The sequence below is a fragment of the Centrocercus urophasianus genome, unplaced genomic scaffold (genome assembly GCF_019232065.1).
Source record: "Centrocercus urophasianus isolate 14NV4802_14NV808 unplaced genomic scaffold, USGS_Curo_1.0 seq_23, whole genome shotgun sequence".
NCBI classification, from domain to species: domain Eukaryota; kingdom Metazoa; phylum Chordata; class Aves; order Galliformes; family Phasianidae; genus Centrocercus; species Centrocercus urophasianus.
Genome location: NW_024884789.1, coordinates 5461982 through 5482174, shown reverse-complemented (window position 1 = coordinate 5482174; position 20193 = coordinate 5461982). Strand labels below are relative to the sequence as shown.

Here is a 20193-nt window from a genome sequence, read left to right as displayed (position 1 = left end):
GAATGAGCTGGCCCATGCTGAGAGATGGTGGAAGCTGTCAGGCATTGCCTACTTTGCCTTTGCACTCTTTGTGCTGGGTTTTGTATCACACCCTCCAGTGGGAACAGAGCCCTGTTGCAGTATAGGATGGCCAGACCGTGTAGTAAGGATGGATTTGGACTTTGTAATGCACGGTGATTTGGTACCAGCCTTGCCACCGTCAGCAATAAACGTCCACCGCCTTGAACTCCCTCCTGCAAAAGTCAGTCTGTCATTGTTCTGATTTGGTGGATAAAGTTACAAATACACCTCTGCGTCTTAACATTTGAATTGGCACAGAGCTGCATCTCAAGGAATCCATTAATCTTGTACAAATGGAACTCCAGAGGCACAAAAGGCAGTAATGCCTTAAATATGGCTTTCCAGTCTCAGCTCTGCCAAGTCCACCTTCGCCTTTTTTTTCCCCCTTCTTTTCCTGGCAAGATGGGAAGGTCTGTAGGTGGCCACCAAAGAACTGAAGGAGGCAGCAGGTGGTTCCTGAGATCTCTCCATGTCTGAATCACCGTGGCTTCTCCCTCTCTGTCTCTTTTTATTTTTATTTTTATAGTCCCATTCTACTAAAAAATCCTATGCCTCCTGCACCTTCATTATGTTCAGCAAATCCTCAGGAAGCAAGAATTTTATACAGCATGAAAAAAACATTTATGCTATAAAGGGAGTAGAAACTGTGGAGTGGCCCCTTCCAAAAAGGTTAGATCAAACCTAATTATAACCTTTTTTTTCCCCCAAAGAAAGAACCGTGGGGACCCAAGCAGAGCCTTGACAAAGAGCCAGGCATTTGCTTGCTGAGGCCAAGGCAATTAGATTTTGCACCAAAAAAAAAGCCCTAGGGGAAAACAGAAGCCACACCAGAGAAATCTGTCATCTGCTAGACCCTGGTACGCCAGAGGGGGGTGGGAAATGGATTTTCAAAATGCAAATAGGGGCCCATTGAGGCTTCACTCCACTTCAGCAGGGTAATTTTCAAACTTAATGATTTTCACATTTAATTCAGGAAGAAATTAGTCATCAGGTATTGAGACAAAGCAAGGCTTTCTCCTGTACTGGGATGTTTTCCTCTTCAAGCTGTGTTATCTCTGCAATAATTAAAATGTTCGCTGAAGTAGAAAATGTGCTATCTGATTCATTAGCCAGATTTCCCTTTGTAAGGTAACTTGTGTTTGCTTATCGGAAATAGAGACAGGCTTGGAGAAGAGGACTCTGGACACTAATGATTCGGAAGGGAGGAGCAAGGGATCATGAAACTAAAGCAGCTGTGTGTTACACAGCAAAGGGCTGTAGCCGCTGACGCTGGTGGGGTCCATGCAGGAGGTGTTGTTGATCTGCTCAAGGTCAGGTATATGGGAGCACGCAGGCTAATGTGCCCAATGTCCCTTATGCCCATGCGTGGCCATGTCACCAGGCTAAAAAGGAGAATTTCAGCTTGCACTCAGAAGTGCTGCAAGACGTCCCTTGGCAAGCAAGGCAGTGTTACGGGAGAATTAAAAAATGAAGTGAATTTGGATGCAAGAAAAAGGAAGGGCCAAATGTGAGCTTGGACTGCTTGTGTCTGAAAGCTTGAAATAATGTGTGGTGCTCATCAACTGGCTCAGCGTTGTTCATTGGTAGCAGATGGGGAGAGGAGAAGGGAAAAGAATGCTGGGTTTTGCTGGACATCTCTGTGGAGGAAACAAACTGGAAAGCATTGATCCTTCAGAATTTCAACATAAGCTGTATAGCATTTAAGAAGAGTGACAGGTGACTTCCTTGGCACCTCCTGTTATCTGGCTCTTTCGTTGGTACTTCATTCTGGTGTTGCCACTTTTCAATCAGCTTGTCTGAGTGTAATGCAAATATAGTTTTAGTACCATGTGTTTGTTCTATGGAGAGCGCCTTGAGCAGAGCCCACACAGTAACACATCTCCCTCTTCCCTCTCTTCCAGTGATCCCCAAAGTAACAAAGCACTTGCTCTCCAATCCCGTCTTCACTTGCATCATCCTGGCGGCCTGCATGGAGATAGCTGTGGTGGCAGGCTTTGCTGCCTTCCTGGGGAAGTACCTGGAGCAGCAGTTCAACCTCACCACCTCATCTGCCAACCAGCTGCTGGGTGAGTAACCATGGCACTGCTGAGGCTCCAGCATCCAGAGGCATTGAAAAGCGTTCAGCATGGCTGCTGGCTGCAGCCAAGCTCTCTGATAAGGCTGCCCAAAAGGTGACTTGCCCAACACCCAGAGACGTGATGTCTTTGAAGTATCCAGAAATGTATTAGCTTTGATGCACAGCAGAAATCCCAACCCACTTGGGCCATTTGGTTCCCTAAGAACACAACTGCTTGTCAAGCTACAGGGTCACCCATCTAACTACTTCTTTCCTGGTTCAGGTATCCCAGATTTTTCCAGCCCATGTCCATTTGGTTTAGGAAGCCAAGTTTCTCCTGCTAGTCCCTCCTTTCCCCTTGGACTGGAAATGACAGGATTATAGTTAGCAGCTCAAATAGCCAAGCTCATGCACTTTGGTTGTCTTTTAAATTCCCCTTCTCTCTGAGCACACTATGCTGCTGCTGTTTTCCATGTACTCTGTTTTCCTCTACATTCATTTGTCCTCTGTCAGGATACTGATGTGTACGTAGGATCTTCATTTATTTTTTCCTGCTACTCATTTCCAAGCAGTCTAATGATTTGTTTATGACATCCGTTCTCTCAGCAACACTCATTTAAAATATCTGCAAGTTGGTTTTGGGTTATCTGTAAATACAGATCACCAGATGGGCATCTGGCAGCGACCTCTAGAAAACTGGGACGTCATGAAATGTATGGGTCTTACTATCAAAATAAAAAACTTGCAAGCTGCTCTCCTGACAGTTACTTATTTTCCCATTGACTGTTGATATCTTTTGGTTTCGGCCCAGTTTTCCAAAATAAACAATCCCTTGCCATCATGTTGCCTTCACCAGTGACACAGAGGTCTCAAATATGTTGGATTCTTCTGTCCTTCTTGAAAATTAAGGGCTTAGCAAAGGAAAGCAGCTTCACTGTTGACCCAGTGGTAGAAGGAAAACCACTGTTTGATGGAGGATGCCTGGCCAGCCAGCATGTGTACAGCTGGCTGGTCTGTAGAGTGGGAATTGCCGTGCGCCAGAGCACGTCCTGCCTCTGACCCAGCAGGGGGAAGGGAGACTTTGATACTTCCACTGTCCTCAAAACAACTTGTTTAATTTAAGCAGCATTGCTGCCAGATTTCCCAGGTGGTGTTTGTAGGAGTCCATAAATGCCAAGATTTGGATGCGCTTCTGTGCTCAGCTTGGGTAGGTAAGGTTTGGAGCGTAACTGGCAGCAAAGGGATTAAATTGAACCCAGACAAGTTTAGTGTGATAATGCTTTTCTGTGCCTGAAAAGTGAGTCACTTCTGGCAGTGATTTTGCATCTTATGGTTTAGGAAGATTCTATAAGGGAGGTTTAATATTTCCTAATGCAACTATTGCCTAATCTCTGAATATCAGAGTACTTTGAAGTATACCAAGCAGGGTTCATCCAAAGTCTCTAGGCACTTCAGAATATTCTTGACTTTTCTGGCTGCCAGTTGTCACAGGGGGCAATAGAGATGCTGCTGGTTGGATTAGGATGGGCCTATCTCAGCAATTTTGCCATCCCCCTACAGTATGGATGAAAACTGAAAGAAGATCCTGGTTCCTCTGTGCAAGGCAGAATATCCGTTTGCATGCATTCCTCTCTGTTGGGCAGCCCCAGTTTACCCTAAAATGAGTCTGGAGAGAGCAGCACAGATTTAATTGTGCAGGGCCTGAGGCACGGATGGGAGTAAAGCAGTGGTGGGTGAGTTGCTCTGCCAGTCCAGACAGGGTCTAACACTGCCAGGTACCACAGCCTCTGTGGTTTGGGATTTATTGATTTAACAAGAAGAATATTTCAAGAACAAATAAATAACAGCTTGGTGCTACTCCAGTAGATGATGGTAAGAATGTTTCACCATGTAATAGTGCTGTTCACTGAGCATTACCTGCACTTGTTCAAGCTGATTTTTTCCTCTTGCAGGGATGACAGCAATCCCATGTGCATGTCTGGGCATATTCCTGGGCGGTCTTTTGGTGAAGAAGCTCAGCCTTTCTGCTCTGGGAGCTATCAGGATGGCCATGCTGGTGAACCTGGTGTCCACAGCTTGCTACGTGTCATTCCTGTTCCTGGGATGTGACACAGGACCTGTGGCAGGGGTTACTGTTCCCTATGGAAACAAGTAAGTCCCCAGAGTTTCAGGGTCTCCCCTCCAGCCAGCCAGCAAAAGGCAAATCTCACTCAGCCTTGCCAACAGAAATGCCATGTTATTGTCCTCCATGAGCAGCCTTCAGGCAGTGCTGGCCCGCAAGCAACCATATGAAGGAAGCAGCTTAATTAGGGCCATGTCAAACAGTGCTCTCACTCAGAGGGCTTTCGTACCACACATCTCTGTGAGAGCTGAGTGCCTACAGCTGGCAAATGAGCTTTATTGAAAGCATACAAACTGAATCTAAAGGTGCCAAACCCGATTGTGAACCCGTGACCGCCTCTGTAGTGTTGGGTCCATTGCACCATCTGGTTTCTCCTGGCATCAAGGGACACACACTGCTTCATTTGGTTTTTGAAGCACCTGAGGGGAGTTTGCAGAACCATGTTTTGGAGACAGGGAAACTCAGAGGTGGTGGAGAGAATATTAATGGCTCCAAACCCGTTTTCATGGGAGGAATGAGGTACCCAGTTCACTGTAGCATTCACAGGACTTGGAGAGAGTTAATCTGTATTTTATTTTCTGGTGCTTCTCAGCACATAGTGGTGACTGTTTCGAAGATGAAACCTTCAGGCTCTCAACTGCTCGCTGTTCTAGAAAAACAGAGCCCTTCCCTGGGCAAGGCTTTGGGGCTGCTCATTAGAGAGGCAGCCCAAGTCTAACATCAGATGTCCTGTTGTGGAAAGATGGTGGCCAAGGCATTTCTGCCCCCAGGAGAGACTGTAGCCTGGTTTTCTTCAAACTGGGATCCAGATAGCCTGCAGTCTGCTTTTTCTAATTTTGTTTGCCTTATCTGACCCCCTTCAAAGCCATATTTATGTGGCACTGGTCAGAAAAGCTGGTATCAGCCTGTTGATTTGTTTTTCTGTTTCTCTTACAGCTCAACTCCAACCTCATCTCTGGACCCATATTCCCCCTGCAATAACAACTGTGAATGCCAAACTGATTCCTTCACTCCGGTCTGTGGGGCAGATGGGGTCACCTACCTGTCTGCCTGCTTTGCTGGCTGCAGCAGCACAGTAAGCAGCCTTTCCTCAGTATCTCTTGTCTGTAGGAATGAATCTGTGAGAAGTTAGCACGTATCTGGTAGAGAGGCTCATTTGCAGTCAGTAGGGTTAAACCCCCAAAACTCAGATTATCCTTAGCTGTTTTTTGCTCTGTTGCAAAAATGCCCTCCTGCTCTGGCAGCAGCATGCCAGGGTCGCTCTCAAGGCAGGATGGCTTTTCTTTTCATCCTTCTGCTCCTCCCTCAGTTTTTCCCCTCAGTACTGAAGCACAGGAACACAAGGGGAAATGTGTGTGTGTGTCCTTTGGCAGAACCCGAATCTTTTGCATGAGCTTGCTGGCCTGAGCTGTGGGAAAATCTTCCCTCTTCTCCTGCTGCTCCCTATCTCCTCGGTTCTCCATCTGACTATGTTCACCCTGCTCAGTCTTTTTTACTCTTTTTTTCCTTTTGCTCTTTTCCCAAGTTGGATTCCTAGATAGGTATGACCAGACCCTGATTGCATTCAGTTTTATTGAAGATTTCCCTCCGCTTCTCTTGCTTCTCCCTTTCACTCCTTTGCTCTGAGGCAATGGCAAGAGCAATTGTCAAGAGAGCCGAGATTCCATCCAAAGGCATTCAGCATTTCTCAGTTCTTAGGAATTTATTCCTTTAGAAAACTCCTGAAGACCAAACCATCTCTGTGTAAAGACGTGGAATTCTTAGCAATATCTAAGAGGTCTGGTTTTCCATTCAGTGCTGCTGAAAATCTAGCGTCTCCTGAGTTACACCGTGAGTGAGTGGGAGGTGAGCCTGGTCACAGCGACCACTTGCAGCTGCAGTGCTTGCCACATGCAATTATCTCTCCATGGCTTGTCCTTCCTTTCTGAATAGGCAGCAGAGGCACAAGCTCATTGCTAACTCTTGGTACGGATGACCCAGGAGCTCACACCTCCGCTGAATTCCCACTCCAGTCTTGAAGATGCAGGCATCCCTTTGACAAGAGAGAAGCGCTATGGATTCAGGGCGCTTTCAGCAACCCCAGAAGGGACTCTGTGAGAGTGTGACCCAGGCCATGGTACATGTAAAGGCGTTACCTTCTGCTCTCCTCTCAACAAGAGACACAACACTTGGAGCAGCAACGTGATGATTTTAACAAGAAGGCAGCTTGTCCAGGGCACACAATAGAGAATAGTGTCTCACCAGTTCCCTGAGCCCTTAGCAAGAGTACAACCAGTGTCGTTTGTGTCTGGAGTGCAGGAAGAACCACCTCGCTGTGTGACTCAGGGCAGAACTCTGACTCCTCTGGAAGGAGCACAGTAATGAAAATTCAGCTCTGCCTGTTCAGCATGCAGCTGCCTGACCTCGTGCTTCATAAGAGCAAACCTTCAAGCAAGAACCTCGCTCTCCCTTCCTCCACTTTTATTCACTCATTCTTTCTTATTTTGCCCTTTTGTCTCCATCCCAGAGTTCTTTTTGTTGCTTTGCTTTGTGTATTTCTTTGCAGTAGCATTTTAAACACAAATTAGTGAAGCAATAGCATCTTCTGGAAAGGGTATTACCAAGAGTTATGGACCAGTTTGGCTATGCAGTGGCCCTGAGGCAAAGCCAAATTTCCAAACCAGGTTTTAAACCCATAATCCAGGTAATGACCTGTCTAGAGGGTCTTGTGAATGTTATATGCTCGTGATGAGCCAAGGGTTCCTTTTTACTGAGACATAAAATTCTCTGAATGCTTTATTTAACTTTACTGCCTTGGACGTTTCTGACTGCCTCTCTCCATTTCTCCTCTGTGAACAATTTCTAAAAGCAGTTTGTAGCTCAGTTAGTTGTTTCTTTTTCATTTGTGTTCTCTTATTGAGCTGGTTCCAGGGGTGCACCTATCCAAAAAGCTTTACGAGTGTCAGTGCTGATAGCCAGAGCTCTGGCACCCACAAGAAAATCTCTTCTGGGCCATGCCCACAAATGACCCATGCATACAAAGCCTTCTACTGTACTTATTGTATTGCTTTTCTTAACCTCCCCTTCGGCTGGAGGTGCATGTTTTCCAGCCTGGCATTGCGATGCTGGCATCTCAGGGCTTTGCAGCGAAGTAGAAGCTTGTCCCTTTCCTATCATCAGAGCCAAGGTTTAGAAATTAGATGATTGAAAACACGGGAAATTTGTGTAGATAATTAATCCAAACGTAGGAAGCAAACTGCGTTTGTGCAGCTTCACATGCCCACAAAAAAATCCGCTGGCCAGTGGAAGTCTGATAAATGTGTGATTGAATGGTGAGGGGGGAGTTGCAGAGAAGGGAATCTGTGATAATTTGGCATGGGTAACAGAAAGTTGCTTCTCCACAGGGTGAAGGTAAAAGCCCATCTTTGATGTTGCCTTGTTTGATCTCTGTGAGTTGTGTAGCACGTCAGTAATAAAAGATCAAAGATCTCCCAAGTAAGGATGAGGCACAGCACAAAGCAAGCAGATGTAGTTGGTACAAACTACTTGCACTGCTTTGGGACACCACTTGGGTGCAAAGTGGTTGAAAAAATGGGTGGAGGTGCCAAGAGTCAGGGTACAAAGGTAGGGTCCAGTGACATGGCTTGTTATAGCAGGGATGAAGTTAGATTAGTGGGAGGAGAATGGGCCCCGTCGTTGCCAGAAAAAGGTGCTTTCTTTCCCTCAATGAGAGCTTGTTGGAAATAAGCAGCCAGTTCTTCATCTTTGCTCTGATGGAAGTTTAATCCCAGGATATTTCAGTACAGCTGTGCATTTAGATGGGTTTTAATCTGCAAGGCCATGTCCTGGCTGTTTGGTTACCAGCAGTGCACTGCAGTAAGAACCAGGAGTTACAGTGCTGCACTGCTGTCACTGCACAAACACCTCTGTGGTGCTGCTAATTGCTACCAGCTCGAAGCCTTCAGGTGGCAGCTTCTAAGTCACAGCACAGGAGTTTGTTATTTTAATGAGTGTTTGCCAGCAAGAAAGGCACCTGCATGTCTCCTCCAGCTTTCCTGGAGTTCTGCACTGCAGTCTCTCTTGCCCGCTATGCACTTGTGTGGAAGAAAATCATTTGACTCCTGCACAGAAGAAAGAGATCGGTGTCAGAAAGGCTAGAGCTCTGTCCCCATGGCTCCTTTACTTTAGAGGCAGTGAACCAGAAAGTGTGCTTCTGTAAAGTCCTAAGGGGACCCTGATAGAAAAGCAAAGGTACTTCTACTTTGATGTGGTGGAGGGGAAGGGGAGGGATTTAGCTGTTTTACCGTATGTTTTACTTTATGGCATTATTTCTCTTACAAACATGTGACCCGCAAACCCAGCAGCCCAATGAAGACAAGCCATGAATCATTTATGATCGTTTCATTCTGTATTCATTAAGGGATTTCTTGGTAGTATTGTGCTCCTTAATTGCATCGACATCCCCTGCTCAGAAATTCAGGAGGGTGAGCTGGAAAATAAGAAAAAAACTAAATCTACAACTGGCAAACAAAGCTTCTTTTCACACTCTGCACTTGCTGAAGACGTCAAAGAAAAATTCAGTCATTTCTCCCTTTCTGATCATATATTGATAAAATTTACCATGCCCAACTTCAGCTTTTAGCTCCACAAAAAGTCTCTGTGAACCTGATGTCATTTGTTGGCCCCGGAGTGCTCCTGAGTTCAGCAGTGTCTGTGGCACCCAGCCGAAATAGTCAACCCATGGTGGTCTGCTGCACCTCCCATGGCTGTCCCCTTCCCAGCACTCAGAGTGCTGGAATCAGGCACTCAACCTACAGCCAGGAGCAGGGCTGCAGACTTACCCGGTGTTAATGTACTTCAGTTTAATTGCAAGAGCCGAGGAGACAGAGGTAAAGTGGAAAGTAATTAGAACCATAATTTGGGGTTCTTTTGTGTCTCGGGGACACAAATCGTTTCTTTATTCTTCTCTGAAGGAGTATAACTTGGTAATAATTTTGTCACAGTGACATTTATGGGAGAGACTTGAAAGGAGCAGACGAAAGAAACAAGCCAAGGGACGGTGTTTCCTTGCTGGTTGCATGCATCAGAGCTGACACGCTCCTGAAACCCTTCCCAAGCTCCCCTCAAATAAGCACTTAGGAGTGACTTAATTAACTGTGGGAGGGCTCGTTGTGGCTGTGGCATTACAGAGGGTGAGCAGTGGGGCTGTGACTCTTGCTTTCCCTGATTCCCCGTGCTCTTCCGCAGAACCTCAGTGGCTGTTCCTGCCTCAGCTCGGTCCCTGCCGAAAATGCCACCGTCGTTCCTGGAAAATGCCCCAGTCCTGGCTGTGAAGAGGCCTTCTTGACATTCCTCTGCGTGATGTGTGTCTGCAGCATGATCGGGGCCATGGCGCAGACGCCATCGGTCATCATCCTCATCAGGTAACCCCGTGGCTCACCTGGGGGCTGCCCTCAGGGAGAGTGGGGTCATGGATGGTGGCATCCATGCTATGGCCCCAGTGGTGTGTTCAGTACTGAGAATAAAAGGATAGCCTGTGTACAGTGCCGGAAAAAAGGGAGCGTGGGGAGGGAGGTGCAGATGTGCAGCAGAATGTGGGCGTTACAGTTGCATCAGCAAAGTGGCAGTAGTGCAGCCCTATGTTCTTAGCAGGTAAGGGCTTAATGAGATACCTGTAGAAATGGCCTGGAGATGTTAGAAACCACGGAAAAATGGAAGGCTGTTGCAAAGGTGAGTGTTGGTCAGTACCGCCTTGGCTAGAGTTTGACTTCTCTCATCCTGGACCAAGTCCAGGAACAAAAGGAACTCGAAATTGTGAAGGACGTCTCTGAGTAGAGCCAATATGAATAGCTGAAGTAGCTTATTCAGATATCTGACCTTGTGTTATTTCCAGACACATGGAACACTTCCCCCTGTGATATAAGCATTATACCTAAGCCCACGTTTATCCAGAATTACTTATCTGTCAGGACTGTCACTTACTGCAAATAATAACCAGAGGCATAAATAGCTGATCCATTCTGCAGCCTGGAAAATTCCAATAAAGTCCAATCAATAAGGTTTGTATTAGAAGCGCACTCTTCAGTGGATCTTGGACAGAACGGCTCTGTGAGGGCATGTCTCCCTGCAGGATACAAAATGAGATATTCCACCTACTGCTTCTTTTCTCTCTTTGCATCTACGGTAGCTAAAGGGAAATCAAATTTCTCGTGATAAATATTGTGGCAAAAGCAATCTGAAGTTTGAAGGGTTCTTTGTTCAGGGGAACTGCCAGCACCTGTAGGATCCTGAATGGAGTTGTCTTCGTGTCGACTCCAAATGAGATAAGCCAGTCAGCCGCCAGGAAGGAGAATACAAGCAAAGAAAAAAAGGAAGGGAACATTAAAAACACTCATCTCTCGCTTCTGGGAAATAAACAATTCACCCATACAAACTAGCAGCTACACTTCTATCAGAGTTTTAGTTTTTAGCTACTAAAATGTATGGGAAAGAGCTGTTCACCATATACAACCTCATGGTCTCTGTAGTTTTGGGTAAAGCATTGCTGGAAGGAGGTGCTGGCGTGTATTCATGGTGTCTCTGGCAGGGACTAGTGGCATCATCTGCTTCCTGTGGTTAACTTAAGAATGAACTCCCCTCTCGGAGCCAGCATGAGTTGCACTGGGACCAGTAGCTTTGGCATGTACCTGAGATGGTCACTTAAAGAGAACTGAAGTTTTGGTCTGGAAACAATTCCATCGGATGTAACCACTTGAAGATAGGAGAGACACTTTGGGGTCTGGAGACTGTCTGGGATGATGGGTTGCAGGGGGGAATAAAAATATGAATAAGTTTGTCTTCCACTCCTCAAAGCCTTCTGATATTGCTTGTCCAGCATCTAAAGGGAAGCAGGTGCCATGAGGGCAGGAATCACTGCAAGTCCGTACCCCGAAGAATCTGGTGTGAGATTTGTTTGCTTCAGTGTCTACTAATTAGATGTCTTGTCTAGGAAAGTCGTTAGTTCACTGTTGTAGGCACTAAAGAAAGGTAGTATCTCCAGGTGGCAAATATTACTTCACCCTACGGTGTGGGAATGGACTTTGGTCTTAAATACAAAAAGGTGGATGGATGAACGCCACTATTAATTAAAAACCCACTGTGAATTTTTCAGATGACTGTCAATTTTTTCATAAAATAAACCTTGATACTCTTTTCATTTCCTTTATTTCCTACTCTACTGTAGAATCCTATTTGAGCCAAGCCATTAACTACTTGAATATTTTTCCAAGAGTAGATTCTTCATGGCATTAAGTCTTATGTCGAGCCTGGGTAACTCTACTGAAACACAGCCAGAGGTTTGGGCTTCATGCAGGACTCAGGATATCGTGTTACATGGTCTGTGTAATGCATGAGATGAAGGCAGGTGATCAGAATGGTCTTTTCCTAATTTAAAACCAATTGCTCTTTCTGGCTATTTTATTGGTATTGTGGGGATATATTTATGCCAATATATATGCAGTCACATGGGGATCGCTGTCTGCTTTCCAAGCCTTTGTATCCTCTGGGACATAAAATGCTATTTTAAGAGTTAAAACCAAATTAATGGTTTCTGAAATGCCGAAGATTTCTCTGAGCCTACCTCAAGAGAATACCTTTAGCCAGTAGCATCCTTGAGCTAAGCGAATTAGAAAGCCATGAATTATTTTTTAAGGCACCTATGAAAGCTAATACTAATGTGATAAACTGGGTTCTGTCCACAGCAAAAGGTGGGGCAGCAGTTGTCTTCCCAGTATAAAACAAATTCCATGAGAACTCATTTTCTTGAGCATTTCCCCACTGGGAGGCTTGATCCAACAGTTCTGCTGAACATTTTGGTCCATCATCTTCCTTTCCACCCCTATTCCTTGTAGTCTGAGAAGACTCCAGATAAGAAGTTTTCTTTCCTCAGGTTGGATGTGAGGAAAACTTTCTTGTCAGAAAGAGTGGTCGGGCATGGGCACAAGCTGCCCATGGAGGTGGTGGAGTCACCGTCCCTGAAGGTGTTCAAGAACTGTGTAGGTGTGGCACTGAGGGGGGACGTGGTTATAGGCATGGTGGGGATGGGTTGGTGGTTGAACTGGGTGAGCTTAGTGATCTTTTCCAACCCTCGTGATTCCGCGATTCCAGATGATACAAATTCTCAACATCTGGAGCCTTAAAAACACGATGGGGTAAATGCCAGTTTGCTGAGATGAGAATTCCATTTTTCCCCATTCAACAGCAAGACGAGCTGCTGCTGTTAATGACTTTGCTAAATTCCTGCACCTATCACATGGCCACCACTGCAATTACTTTTCAGGCTGTAGGCGGTTCAGGCAAAGGAAGAAGAAAAGCCACATTAATGACTTTTTGAAGAGGTGGTGGTGGCATCCTGGCTGACAGCATGGAATTGCCATGGGGTGTGTTAATGAAAGCAGAACAATAAGAATCGATTTCACTGTCTCCCTCTCCTCCCTACAGAACCGTGAGCCCCGAACTCAAGTCTTATGCTCTGGGGGTGCTTTTCCTGCTTCTCCGTTTGCTGGGTAAGTATAAAGATGTCTCGTCTTTCTCCCCATCCCTCTCCTCTCTCACAGAAAACACTGTTTTTAATATGCAAGAGTTGATTTCTACTTCGTGCATACTTACTTGACATCAGAAATTGCAGTTGTCATGGGTGGGATCTGATGCGGTGGGGTCCAAGACCTCCCTGTGAAGAATATGGCATCCAGATTCCCAAAGGCACTTTTCCTGCCATGTCGATTGTGCTAATGGAAGAAAATGTGGTGTTGCATGAGAAATGACCATTTCTGCCATGCTCCCACGCAGCCAGCCCTCTCCTATAGCTATTAACATGTCAGCAGCTTGCACAATTACTGCTTGTATTGCGTATGGCTGAAGTAGAGGAATACGTATTTTTATCCTCATTTGAGGGACAGGACCTGTGTTACATAGGGTGTGTTTGTCCCTTCTTTCTGGTGTCTCAGAAAGGAAGACAGTAAAATGAGGCAGGCAAAGTCCTTGTACTCTCCTGTGGGTTAATATCCCATTAAAAAGCAAATGGCTGTTCCTTCCTCTGGACCAGAATGTATTTCTCATGTGTGAATTAAAAGGAGCACACTGGGCTTTTGTTTGCCTGCTTCTTATTTCTAGGTGTTGGTTTTTTTTCCCTTTTAAAGAGATGGCTCCTATTTTACAACCCCTGTATTTCATCTCATTATCTTCATGACCCATCATTCTGTGGGTGCACATGGTTTCTGCCTGTCTTGGAGGTGGGATTTATTTTTTTTTTAAGGCTCCTGCAGCAGAGCACCGGCAGCGCCTTCTCTGCTTGATCCCCAGTCACAAAGTTAAATGCCATCTTCTAGGCTGTAGTAAAGTTCTGGGAAGTAGGGGACCAAAAATCCCCGTAGTACCACTCATTGCCTTGAGTAAGTACTTTATTATTTTTGGTAAGAACTCATTCCTCATGAGCTGGAAGGGAAATGGTGGTCCCAGACCAGTTTACATTAAAGCCAATTAGATTTTCATTGCTCTTGGTAAAGTAGCTGCAGTCATACAGAAAGCTCCATCAAGCAAATGCACCAAGAGCTCAGAGAAGTCAAAGGGTTGCGTCTGGATTGGGTTGGCTCTGGTTCAAGCCTTGCAAAGACAGCATTTTCCTTTGCTGTCAGTGCTGCTCTCAGGTTTTGGCCTGTCTCTGCAGCTCTTGCTGGCTGAATGTGGGGTGTCGTCAGGCAAGTCTGCAAGGAGGGTATTGCAGACTGTTGTTTTTGAAGAAAAAGGTATTTAAGGGGAAAGATTTTCTCTCTTTCCTATTCCTTTTGAAAGAGAGAAATCTTCTGAGATAGCATCATCTTCAATTCCACTAAAACTGAGCTCAGACATGTATACTGAAGATAAATAGATCTTCTTTTTCTTCCAGTGAAGAAGCCATAGTAAGAATTCAAACTCAAATCTTTATGTGTTGCTCTGTCACTGAGGAATTCCCTTGAAATAAGAGAATACATCCCACAGAATATCAGCAATGTAGCTAGAGCCCATAGAAAATGAAGAGAAAGGTGCTTTTCAAGATAAGCCAGGGTATCCAAATCTTGCCCTTAATAATCTGACTAGCTTTACTGATATATTTTAAAAGCATTTCAGTTCACCTTTAGCTTTGACTTAAGAAGAGAGTGGTAATAGCTGCTTCTTGAACCAAAGGAGTGTATTAAATATACGTGGTATGAGACCCAGAGGTGCAATCGGAGCTAATAGATTTCAGTAAGACAGAAGCAGCTTTTTTCTACAACCCTGCAGTTTCTGCAATGAAATATATATAGCGGATTTCTTTTTGCAACACTTTGCAATAAGAGGGAAAGCATGATTGAATCTCTTTAATATTCACTGTAATAACATGAAACACAACTGAACTCTCCCGATATCCTCCCGGACGTATTATCTTATTCCACAGGAATTCTGCTGTGAGAGAGCAGCATAACAGTGCCTTCATATAAATGTGCAATAGTGGTTTCTTGGAGTGTAAAGCGAAGTGGTTAGAGCCAAAGGTTTTTGAAAGTAGCAGCTGCTATACAGGGGGCTCTTGCTTGGGATGTGCAGTGGCACAGCTGCCCAGGGAGGTGGTGGAGTCATCATCCCTGGAGGTGCTCAAGAACCATGGGGACGTGGAACTGAGGGATGTGGTCAGTGGGCATGGTGGGGTGGGATGGGGTTGGGCTGGGTGATCTTAGTGGTCTTTTCCAATCTTTATGATTCTAAGGCATTGAAAACATGGAGAACCAGCTGAAGCTGGAATGGGAATGATGGCATTTCTGAAGTCCAGCTTATACATCTCGTAAGCTTTGCATCAGCGTCTCTCAGCATACTAACAAGTATGGACTCACACCTCAAAATTATGGTCCAAATGCAGCCCTCCCTTAGCCCAGAAATCATGCAGCTGCTGTTTCCTTGCCCACTGCCACATCTGGATGTTAGCCCATAGGTAGGTGGCATCTGGAGGCAGCACAGCACCAGGCACACGAACTGCGCTCAGCAGCACAATCTCTTTGCCTGTTCGTGGCAGGAGTCTGGCTGAATTTTCGAGTGCTGGATTGAGTTTGCAGTTGTCCACAGGCTTCAAAGACAGGCGTCTTTTAACTTAGAAGCAAATCCAGCTCAGCCTAGACTTTCCCGTCACTGCAGTGACAAACATGGAGCTGGCACTGACATTGTTTGCAGAACATAACTGAGTTTTAGATGTGATGACTGGAAGTCATGTTTCTAACAAACACATTGTCTTGTTTTTGTATCATCTATTCTTATTCACCACAGTCATGGTTCAAATGTGTACCAGAAGCCTGTATAGCCTTTCTTTACTCCTGTAGTTATTAGCGTATAAAGAAAATCAAACATAACCTGCAGAGCTCTAGTCATCAACAAAATAAAAGAAAAAGATCTCAGTTACCACAGGGAACAGTGACTACAACCAATTTATTTGTAGTCTTAGGATATATGTCATGAATGTCATTATTTTGTTCATGTCGAGCTGAAGGAAAGCATCATATTCAAACCTGGAAATACAGGTTAATGATGAAATTGGATCCAAGATTAAATGCTTCCTGTCTAAAAAGTGCAGTCCTTGTGTCTATGTGCCTACATGCTTATTTATAGTCACAGCACCTACAGATGGAGTGATGCTGTCAGTGCCCAATCTCAGAGAGCTCATTGTGCCCACCTGCTATTCAGTTCACATAGATGGTGTTCTCCTTTGCTTGCTGTCTTAGCATGCAACAGTGGGCTTTTTGGGTTTTGTTTCTTTTTCCTTAGGGCTTCCACTTCCAGCCTACCCATAGAAATATAGCAGAAGAGGGAAAAATGGTTTGCATTATGTAGAACACTTATGTTTTCTTCTGAGTGCTCAATCTCAGGGAGGTCGTGGAGTCAACCTTCCTTCCTTGAGGTGTTCAAGAACAGTGGAGATGTGGCAAGAGGGACATGGTTTATTTGCGTGGTGGGAATGGGGGATGCGGTGGTGCCTGGACTAGATGATATTAGAGTTCTTTTCCAGCCTTAATAATTCTATGATTCTATGCTCAGTGCCTGGTGCTGACTGGGGAGCACGCAGTTGGGTGTGGATGATGCCCCACTGTTGGGACGATTTGAAATGGGGGAAATTCTGCAGCAATCCCATAAGATGGGAGAAAGTAGAGAGAAAAATGTCGCATTTATTGGTTAAAAGGGGTTGAGTGATTGCTCTGTTTTAAGATTGCAGCTCTGTTGCAGAACGAGACGTGCTCATCCACAGTTAGCTGCAGTGGCTGTAGGAGAATCCTGCTGTTTTATTTCATTTAATGGCACGCTGAAATTTTCCCTTCTTTTTGTATTTAATCAATGGAATCCATTACAGGCCATGGCTTCTTCTCCTTAGGTCAGGAGAAAGCCTACTCCTGTGTCAGGGAAAGGTCCAAAACCAGATCTTGGTGCCGCAGCTGATTTCAGACTGAACTGGAGTCTATGACATCCTTCAAGTGAAAGCCCTGGAGTGCAAAATTACCAGCATCTAAACAGAGAGCAATCCACAAAGCCATCCTCCTCCTTTTTCATTTGCCCCTCCATGTAGTCTCACTAGACAAAAAGAAGCTTAATGAAAGGCACTTAAACTTGAATAAAATCCTACCTGCATTTGGGATATAACTAGGAATCTCTTCCATAGACATCGACTCCAAGCTGAAAACTCATATCCGCACACTTTGTTTAGGTTGATTTAGAGCTAAAAAAGCCAGCAAATCCCAGGCTCCATCTGGGACCATTAACCTCGCTAAGTGCCCTCGCTTTCCGTTCGGTGTAATCACGTCCTCTCTCTTCATCATAAAGATCATAAAAGAATGATTTGTCTCTCTTATTTTGACAGGTTTTATTCCACCTCCGCTGATCTTTGGGGCTGGAATTGACTCCACGTGTCTGTTCTGGAGCACGTTCTGCGGCGAGCAAGGAGCCTGCGCGCTGTACGACAATGTGGTCTACAGATACCTGTATGTTAGCATTGCTATAGCCCTCAAGTCTTTTGCATTCATCCTATATACAACCACCTGGCAGTGCTTGAGGAAAAACTATAAAAGGTACATCAAGAACCACGAAGGTGGTCTCAGCACTAGTGAGTTTTTTGCCTCTACTCTCACCTTAGACAATCTGGGGCGGGACTCGGTGCCCCAAAACCAACCACATAGGACAAAATTTATCTATAACCTTGAAGATCATGAGTGGTGTGAAAATATGGAGTCTGTTTTATAGTGACTGTGGAAGGATGGACTATATTAATAACCCGAGGGTCCTTTTTAATAAAAATGAGAAGAGAGAATGAAGAAACAAAATTACAAGACAACAATGGCAACACAGGAAACTTTTGTCTTTTTCTCAAAGTCAAACCCAGCCAGGATTCATGAGAACGACGTCTTATAGTGGGATCACTTGTGATATCCTGCGGGGTGATGGAGAAAGCAGGGAGCTACCAGCCCCTTTGGTGACAGTATGGGCTTCCAAAACAGGAATCGCCAGAGGGCATCCTCAGAGGTTCATTGGAGAGCTCAGCCAGCAGAGAGCCTTGGGCACAAGGTGCTGAGGAAGCAAGATGATGATGGCAATGCTGGAAGAGGCATTCGCATCCCGAGGGGCCATCTATTCCCATAGTATGGGCTGAAGGATCCTCCCTTCGAACCTGGGTGCTGCTCAAACCCGACGTGCTCTGTGATGTTGCTCTGACACCAGCCATGAGTCCACGATAAACACCTTGAAAGCTGCTGGAAAGCTTCCAGGTAGCGAGCAGTGCTGTCCCAGCTCCCGAGTCCTTGCAGCCGAGGCGTGTTTGCAGATCGCAGCTTTTGGGTTGTCTCTGAATAGCTGTGCTCGGATCTTTCAAACCCAGTAAAGTTGGAGATGTTTGCTCACGCTTGCCAAATGTGCTGTCATTTTTAAAGAGGGATGAATTCCAAATATTTGTCTGTGTAATCCTCTAATTTTTGAGATTATTTTCAAATCTATGTTAACCCTTAAATCGCTGACACTTTTCCATAGGGAGGGCTTACGCTGGTTTGGGGGAGGATCCTGTTGAATAATGTGACTCAAGGGGTTTGTTTAATCCTCTGCATTTTTTATCCATACGCCTTCATTCTAATATGCTACCAAGCCAATGAAGACACATAATATGTTTTTAAAAAAGAGAACGAACGCACTGTGTCTCTATAAAAACAGTTGGAGAATTATAGATAATATGATGATTTACATAATATAGTTTTTTCATATTCTATGTGACTCAGTGAATACATATATATGAAGGGAGAAACTGTTTATGTTCTCTCCTGTTTTTAAAGATATATATATATATATAATTTGCAATCTAGAAATCGTGTGGTGGATGTTTTCTTTAAAGTACATGTGTGTGTGTATGTACCAGGTGAAAGGAATACTGACCTTAATCTTCACAACAGATATTTTTCTCACTTGAGAAATTCCACTCATTTCCATGGAAGCCATGTGAGGAAAGTAGAATAATCTGCCGGAAGCCACATTTTGCCCTGAGATGTGCAAAGTGTGTTCCTGTGGAAGGCTGGGTTATGGGAGCAGAGGCTGGCCAGCACTGAGCACCTCTGAAATGTTCGTTCACATCTTCAGGAGGTGGCCATGCAGAACAGATTTGCCTTTGCCTTTGCAATGCAGTCTTATCCAAGGCTGCGGAAATCAAGGGGAAGCTTTCATCTGATTTCAGGAAGCCATCAGGTCAGGCTTATTTTGTATGTATTATTTTTATTTTCCAAAACATTCCTGTTGGGAAGCAATACTAAGTGACTGTGTTTGATGGGTTTTCCCTGGCCAGAAATGGAAACCAGACCCGTTTCCGCTATCAGAAGGATTTTAAGGGTCAGCATCATAATCAGGAACCTCCTTTTTTGTTTGTATTTTGAAGCTGTTGTGAACGTGCAGGTTGTTCAGAGAAGTGAGCCGGCGCCTTGATCCGAATGCTGGGCATCACTTCCATGCAGCTGATGGGCTGATCTGCCCCTGCTCCTCACCCACTGCTGGCAGTTACGGGGGCTGATAACCCACTACTCATTTTTAGCAGACCTTGCTTTTATCTGGGCATTTACACTCGGGTGTGGGGCACCAGGCTGCCTCCACACGATTTGCTTCACGAACGTGTTTGTAATTTATGCACAGCATTACAAGTTCAGCATCAATAAGGGTGAAAAAAGGGTGAAATAGGTATATCAAACAAACTCCACTGTGCCAAATACTAAACAAATGTTATATCTGCAGATCTTTGGTTCTTGGTCTGCAGCCGTGCTAAGAATCACTTGGGTAATGGAGGAGTTTAAGGGAAAAAAAGCTACAAATCTCTGCAGTGCCATTGTTAGGTGCAGTGGTAAATGATGCTTTTAGACCATTAGATTTGTTTAGTATATCCTGTCTGCTAGAATAAGAGATACTGCATCCATAAAACAATGAATTTAAAAAAGACACAGGGTGCATAACTGTCTCATAAAATATGTATAATTGTCAAGTATAAGCCTTTGGAATCATTCTGTACAGTTCTCTTCATTCTCAAAATTTATTACTTAGACTGCTGTCTTTTCAAATGTTAGCTCGTGATGCTGTACTGTACACACACATTCAGACTTGAACACAAATGTTGGAGAATGGAACCTTCCTCAAAGCCTGGCTGCTTGAAATTCTGTAGCTCCTTTTGTAATTCAGATTTTCTCCTCTGAAGACCCAAGGTGAAGGAGAATGGTACGGTGGCATGATGGAAAACAAGCTCCCAGCATTCAAGAGCTGTGGTTCGTCAGTCTACTCCAAAGTTCCCTTTGACTGGAGTTATAGAAACAGGATTCCAGTGCACTTAATGCTTTCAATTTTATTTTTTCCTTTTTGAATTCTTTTTAAATTCTTTTTTAAATGTAATCTCTTCTCTTGGTATGTGTGGGAGATGTGATTGAATGAAGTTACT

At 44.8% G+C, this 20193-nt stretch overlaps 1 protein-coding gene across 1 annotated transcript in view; it reads left to right on the top strand.

Annotated features, from left to right (window-relative positions):
- Window positions 1-19893, top strand: part of SLCO3A1 (solute carrier organic anion transporter family member 3A1) — a 113560-nt gene extending 93667 nt beyond the window's left edge. Inside the window, exons 5-10 of the mRNA XM_042824641.1 lie at window positions 1962-2126; window positions 4069-4267; window positions 5175-5313; window positions 9465-9640; window positions 12696-12760; window positions 17104-19893. Of these exons, the coding sequence (XP_042680575.1) occupies window positions 1962-2126; window positions 4069-4267; window positions 5175-5313; window positions 9465-9640; window positions 12696-12760; window positions 17104-17483 (1124 nt within the window). The 3' untranslated portion in view covers window positions 17484-19893. The remainder of the gene's footprint in view (window positions 1-1961; window positions 2127-4068; window positions 4268-5174; window positions 5314-9464; window positions 9641-12695; window positions 12761-17103) is intronic.
- Window positions 19894-20193: the final 300 nt, after the last annotated feature.